The sequence below is a fragment of the Notothenia rossii genome, assembly GCF_949606895.1.
Source record: "Notothenia rossii genome assembly, chromosome: 11".
Classification (NCBI taxonomy): Eukaryota; Metazoa; Chordata; class Actinopteri; order Perciformes; family Nototheniidae; genus Notothenia; species Notothenia rossii.
The window spans coordinates 3989489-3996615 of NC_136910.1; the positions used below are offsets into that span (position 1 = coordinate 3989489).

Sequence of the window (7127 nt, forward strand, 5' to 3'; positions counted from 1 at the left end):
TGCCTATATAAAAATGGTTCTTTCCAAATGTAAATCAAAACGGTTTTTTTGGCCCATTGATTCCTAGAATGGAAGTTGTAGTACCTCCGTTTGGCCACTACGAAAACGGCTGGCGCTGTTCCTGGGGTCTGGGCCTACTAGCATATCTCAACACTCAATATATAAAGATGTTCATTACATTACATGTCATTTGTTAGATGCTTTTATCCAAAGCGACTTGCATACATTCAGTACTGTGGACAATCCCCACAGGAGCAATTTGGGGTGAAGTGTCTCAGGGACACAACGACGTGCTGACTGCAGTGGGAACTTGCTATCCCCTGTTTCGAAGTCCAGCACACTAAGTCCACCCCACCACCATATCCAACCTTTAAATTAGCATTGTCTCATTATAATGCTTTCAAACCTTCATTTCTAATTTACCTTTCATTGATTCTACATGATACTAAAGTATTGAAGGAGGCCGCGTCATTAAGCTTACTTTAAAAAGACCTTAGAAATGGCCGAAGCCATCTGAAAGATATTTACATTTTAGTTTTATGATATGGAACAAGGCACACACAGTCCCAAATGAAATAATAACTGACAACTATTGTACTTTATTGTAGTTAATACTACATCCAAACTATGTTGCATACTGATTTTCTCCTAGAGTTGTAGTTGAATGAATAACATGTTTTTGTCTTTGGCTTATAATCAAACCATCTGTGCTCTAGCTAATGTATTGCCTTTTATAAATCAACTTAAGTGCTGTATTATAAGATAATGGCACCAGCTGTAGCATGTGTTCCCTGTGTTTACTACAGAATGAGAACATATGTTGTAAATGAGGGGGAAATGGTGCTCACATCACTGAGCTGCTGCTAAGTGCTCGCCAAATGCTCCTTATGAATGACTTCACTAATGACACTAAATGGCTTTTTCAAAAGCACTTTCCCAGCGAGGTGGAAAAAAAAACGACATCTGTAGAGCTTCCTTCCAAAAAGGACTTGTGTTTATTCCAGGAGTTAGACAGCTTACAGTAAACAACAGAGAAACACACTTGAGCCAAAAAATAAATATATTTCGTTCTTTCTGTTTTTAACTAAATAAACCATTGCGTAGAGTTACGTATACAGACCAATTTGACTGGAATACAAATATTTCTGCCTCTTGGGCCACTTCAATAATGGCATCAGCTTGCCTGTACATACATCTTACATTACTTACTGTTCACCTAACAGGGGAATATTTATCTTGCAAGTAATAGGCACTCAGAGAAAAGCTGGGCCATGCCAACACACTCAAAGCAAATTGACCACAACCACTTAAGAAAAGGAATAGTTTCATTCGAAAACCGTGGGTATTTATTTCAGTTCGACCTAAAAAAATACATTCTGAAACGTACTTGTGACCGGTTACAAAACATAATAATAATAATCATGTGCTTCACTTTAATAGAAATTGTCACTTTTGTTATGATATCTTCAAATGGCAGATGTGTTATTTTGGAATGAAACAATTAGAATTAATACTCACAGCAACACACTTCATATTATTACAATCAGAGAGCTTTTCAAATAAAATAATAGTGTGGGCGACTGATAGATACGTACTGAACTCTGTGTCTAAATCTGTGTCTACTCAAAACAGACGATACACAAATACAGTCTGTACAAAGATGTTCATAAGACACTCACTGTTGAGGGGACATTCAGAAAGGCTGCTACAGTTTTAGAAAGACACAGTACCTACAGTATTTCTGATACGTCCCTAATAAGGAGAATACACAGTATATCAGGACAATGTGTGTGTACAGGAATGAACACGTCAATACTCTGAGGGATTATCATTGATTATCTTGGGTTTTATTAGCAAACTGTGAAAGGGCATGGAAAACAAAGTAGGTAAACCAAAAAGGAACAGCTTAAGTGTAGCTTTGGTGACACATCGTAAACATTAATATGTGACAGTCCTGTTCTTCAATAATAAATTCCCCAAAAACTATGCAGTATTCTCAGTTAAGTTTAATGGAAAGCATATTTTCTCCTGGATTTCAGTTGCAGTTTTGAACAAGTGGTAAACAAATTGAAGTGCAACAAAACCAAGTGGTTATGTTTGGTCAAAGATTATTATTCTTTAACCTTGATCAAGAAAGTTGGTTCACGAAGGACACAAACATCGGCCTCGGGGGTGAAGGTATGATGTTTGTCTATCCCACTCAAACACTTTTACCATCCTAGATGTGCTCTGAAAAAAACTAATAAAATCAGAGTGAAAACCTGTGTAGGCTCGAGGTTTGTTTACTCCATCCAGCCACTAACTCTTTCTACTTGCTTAGATTGGAAATATATGTGGATCTAACAAAAACGAACAAAATCCAGGAGAATATTTTACCTAACCCTAACCCTAACCCCAACCCTAACCCTAACCCATTACCAACTAAATGACAATGCAGTTTAGTTGTAATAAAGATTAATTGTCAGGAGAACAGGCTGCTTGGGAAGTGTTGTAACAACTCTATTTGGTAGGAATGTTCAACACAAAACCAAACAGCTCAAACTTCGACTTCGGTGGCGAAGTCGATGGGAGTTGGCTTGGCAACTGGAAGGTCACCAGTTCAAGTCCCGGCAAGACCAAGTGCTACCGAGGTGTACCTGAGCAAGGCACCGTTCCCTACACTGCTCCCCGGGCGCCGTTCAAAATGGCAGCCCACTGCTCCTAACACTAGGATGGGTCAAATGCAGAGAAACAATTTCCCCACGGGGATTAATAAAAGTCCATCTCATCCAACAAAACAATTTTGTTAAGTTTGGAAATGAGATCATGTTTAGACTCTGAAAAGGTATGTTTGTTACGTAACTTAACTTGCATTATGTAACTTAAAAAAAGGGTCACGAACATCAGCCCCCGGTTTGAAGGTTCGATGTTCCTTTTGACCGAACCACCCAAACCTTCCCTCGCTTATATTAGAAATATATTTGTAAAACATACAAACTCCTGGATAAAATATGGGTTCCTTTTAGATGTATTAGACAATGCAGTTTGTTCGTATGGAAACGTACTAATTTCAGGAGAACAGGTTGCATGGTTGCTGTCGTTGCAACTCCATGCAGAAGAAACTTGAACCACGTGTGATGTCCAGTAAACAGTTTATCAAAGAGATAGAAATCAAATATCATCAACAAATACAAATACATCGCTAGAGCTGACAATAAGCTGCTGGGTTTTCTTTAACACTCGCCTGGTGCTAAAGACCATACACATCATAGTTACTGTGGGTAACACACTGCTACATTTTGTATCCACAACTACGTTTTTGCTTGACAAAGAACCATCTGATAGCTATAGTTGCTTCAAAACACATTGATATTGATCTTTACAGTCATCTGATTCTAGTGTATGGTGTTCAAGAAAGGACAATATCCAGGACAAAGGCATTAAGACACAATAGCTACCACTCTGTGATAAAGCTAACCTCGAACATGAGGAATGGCAAGTTAATCCTCCCTGCACCCGGCTAGGATTTAACTCAATGCCTATTTCTCATATCCAGTCGCCTATATAAACTAAAGTGTAAATCCTTCACGGGAGAGCAGCCAATAAAAAGAAGAAATAAACGGATTTTCCCTCAATGCTCACAGGGAAATGTCAAGTGGGGTTCCCTCTGGTTAGCTGGGGAAAGCGTACACAGGCCATTCTGTTTCTTTGTTGGTGTGTGTTCACTGAAGCATGCCTTTAATGGGATTTCCTTGTCATCCAACGTCATTGACGTCAGGTCCAAGATTGTGGAGAGCAATTTCATGTGCAGCGACTAAAAATACAGTCCATTACCTCTGAAGCTTAAGACTCCATGGAGTGGGGCTTTTCTGTTGATCTGGTACAGCTGGGTTGTGGTTTTTGCGCCACAAAGCTTGGTGGCAGGAAGGAAAAGAAAAGTGTTGACCTTTGTGTCTCGTAATACAAAATTGGAGTGCAGGTGGAAACATAAATGAGAGAGTGCATGTGTGGAATTATTCACTCTGAGTGTGCTAGCTGTTTCTAGAGTTATTTTGCCTGCACTTTCAACTAGTGAGTGCACTGAAGCAGTTAGACAATAAGTGGCCTACGTGCAAAAGGGCAACTAGACTGTGGTTTGTGCAGGGAAGGAAAATCCTCTACATCCAGGCTGGGTTTTATCAGAATGAACTTGCGGTCCTGAGCTCTTTTTACTATTATGATAACCTTGGTTGGAAAAACGATGTCCCCATATATGCCAATTGCCCAGTTTAACCAGCAAAACATAGGCGTATTTTGCTTTGGCTGCAGATAAATAACCATTGGTATATACCTATTCCTGAGGTGCCACATTGTTCTGACACAAGAATCCTCGGAGCGATTATCTATAATGTGCTTTGGGTTCCACTCAATATTAAAGTTAATCCATAAAGACGAAGGCAGAACAGGAGAAGGGGCGTACAATTGACCCTGGCAATCAATCATGTCTAGGTGGTAACCTTTGATTTTGCAAGAATGTTAAAGGTTAGGCATTGGTTTTGAATCTTTATGGTTAGAATAGAGTTTTATGAGTTTTCAAATGCAGGGTTAGGGTTACCATCTAGACACAACACTTTGTTTCTCTTCAAGATCGTAATGATGGTAAACTTGTCTTTTCTGAATAAACATTGGTCCTGTCTGAGTCAACGCCATCAAAAAGTTTCCCTCACACAATGTTTCCTGTACAATTAATCTCTTCTACCCTCTTTATCACTGTGCTAGTGCATAGCAGAAAAGCATTGATTTCTCTACATCAAATTCTTTCAAACAGTCCAACTTGAAGTGCTCCGTCCTGACAAAGAAAAGGATCTGACGGGAAGTCCACCCTCCATCACAAAGTGCCCTGATCAGCGGTGAAGAATCCACTCTCCTTCTTTTTCCTCTTCCTCAGTCTGTGGGCCCTCCAGCAGACGGCCGCCACGATCAGCATCACTACGCCCGCACACAGCAGAGCCACCGACACCACTTTGGTCTGGAGCAGCGTGTTAAAAGTGAACGTCACCCCGGTGCCCGCCATGCCGATCACCAGCGAAATCACGCCGAACGGGAACACACAACGGTACCAGGACTTTTCTGTCCCGCCTGTAGCCTGGGCAAGTCTCTCCAGCGTGGGGAGAGTCTCTGGAAGTCTGGGTTCTCCTTCCCTGAAGCCATTCAAAGCTTGATTCTGGTTCTCAGAGTCCTGCGGTAAGCTGTTGGCCTCGCTGCCGTTCCCACAGTCCAAGTCCGGGTGAAGTACCGGCGCCGGGGTTTGGCGACCTGAAGAGCAGCCCATCTTCGAGCTGTTGTTGGCGGGTAACGTCGCTAGAAAGGCTGCCTGTCGTCGGCAGTCCTCTCAGCGTGCGTCCGATAGTTGCTTCTGGCGCTTATGATGCTACAGGGGGTTTCTCTATGGTTGCCTCTAGTGCCGTCAATGCCAGTGGGGTTGCTTCTGTTGTTGTTGCTATCAATACCTGCCAGCATGTGCCTGCAATAACAGAGATGCACAGAGAAAAGCTGATGAGATAAGGAGATCAAATAGCAACATTCCAGCTCTGCCCCGGATAAAAACCTACGAATTGGTACAAAGGAAGAGGTGAAACAGAAAAGAATGCATCAATGAAATGTCTGTTATTTTAAGCCTCACACACACATGCAAGAGCTACAAAGATGATGCACTCACCCTGCTTCTCAGAGTCTGTCAATGGGTGAATATTTTTAGTGGAGCCTCCTCTCCGGAGCTGCTTGTGGCAGCAGCAGCAGCGGTGTCTGTGTGTGTGACTGGAGATGTCCAGAGACTATATAATAACAGGCGAGAAGGGGAGGGGCCTATGAGAAGAGGTAGGGCTCTGATTGGCTGCCTAATCCGGGGGATTGCGTGGAGGAGGGGTGAGGGGGAGGTTAGCTGTTCAGCGGTCTCATTCAGTGCTATTAATTCATTATTTAGTGCGACGAGGAATTTGAGATGTCCCTCAGGTGGTGCATTGTTCAGTGAAGCTGTAGACTACAGAGACACACATATGAAAAGAGGCAATTTAAACAGTGAAATCTTAGATGTAAATGACATCATTGCAGATTCAAGTTGAATTGATTTGCTGTTTGTCTGGAGGTGCAAATGATGTATGTGCAGCATGTTTTGAATGTCTATCTCCAGTTTTCATAGTTGCAAATATTATGTGAACACCTTGAATATACCCAGTTATCTTTACAACACTGAGCAGGATTTCCACCTGGGCGATAATGGAATATGATTACTTTTGGCCGGAAATTTTCTATCTGAAATAATGCCTGAGGGTTGACACATTTTTCTAAGCTAATACTGTAGAGAAGCAGACAATGTAATTATGAAGGATTCAAAAAAGCACCCATAATGCAATTAAGAGGTTTTTGAAGCACTGTGTGAAAACATGCACACCGAGTTAATTAAAAACACCACTCTTTCCAATCGTCGCTCGTCTGTCCTCTCGTTGCCCCCTTGCCATGTCCATCATGCGTGTTGCCCTGCACAAAGGCATGCAGATAGCCTTGTCACGGTCACCGTCCTCGTCAGATTTCCCCCATACAGTATGTCCCCTTGTTGTTCACGCTGCCTTTTCTCCTCTCAGACAATGAAAGTGAGACACATGAGCCACTGTCACGCAACCCTGTGGACCGCTCGTATCACTGGCCATAGATCAAACGAAAACGACGATCATAGATATCCTAAATAAACTACCTTCTTTCTTGACGCAATGAAAGTCCCAATCAAAAAGAACTGTTTGTAATTATTCCAGGTCCGTCAGCAGCTCCGAGGGAACAGCAGTAATCACATTGGTTGAATTAATTATTCAAATTGTGGAGCCGCAGAACAAGAGTTTTTACTGCTGGAGCAACTTGAAAATAGAAAAAGGGAAGTGGAAAGTATATTCAAGCAAAAACCCTGCTGTGGGAATATCAAACACAGGTCGGAGGTGGTTTGATTCATCATTCCCACCATACAAAGTACTGTAATCATATTTCTTTGAGTTAAACATGTAAGCAATGCACACTGGCATTGTTTTGAACCTGTGATAGTTTTCAGAGTAGGCTATAGTGGAAACGTTACTTGAGTTCTGACATGTTTGACTGCACCCATTAACCATTTTCCCAGCCAT

The 7127-nt window shown here is 41.7% G+C and overlaps 1 protein-coding gene across 1 annotated transcript; it reads right to left on the reverse strand.

The window, feature by feature from the left end:
- Positions 1-966: 966 nt before the first annotated feature.
- LOC307025573 (transmembrane protein 100) lies at positions 967-5807 on the reverse strand. Its single transcript, XM_079660304.1, has 2 exons — positions 5678-5807; positions 967-5482 (listed from the first exon to the last, which is right to left on the reverse strand). Exon 2 carries the CDS (start codon positions 5288-5290, stop codon positions 4847-4849), a length of 444 nt encoding a protein of 147 aa, XP_079516430.1. The 5' UTR covers positions 5291-5482; positions 5678-5807; the 3' UTR covers positions 967-4846.
- Between the last annotated feature and the right edge of the window lie 1320 nt (positions 5808-7127).

Coding starts and splice junctions, on each gene's coding strand:
- LOC307025573 (XM_079660304.1), bottom strand. CDS start 5,290: ATGGGCTGCTCTTCAGGTCGCCAAACCCCGGCGCCGGTACTTCACCCG.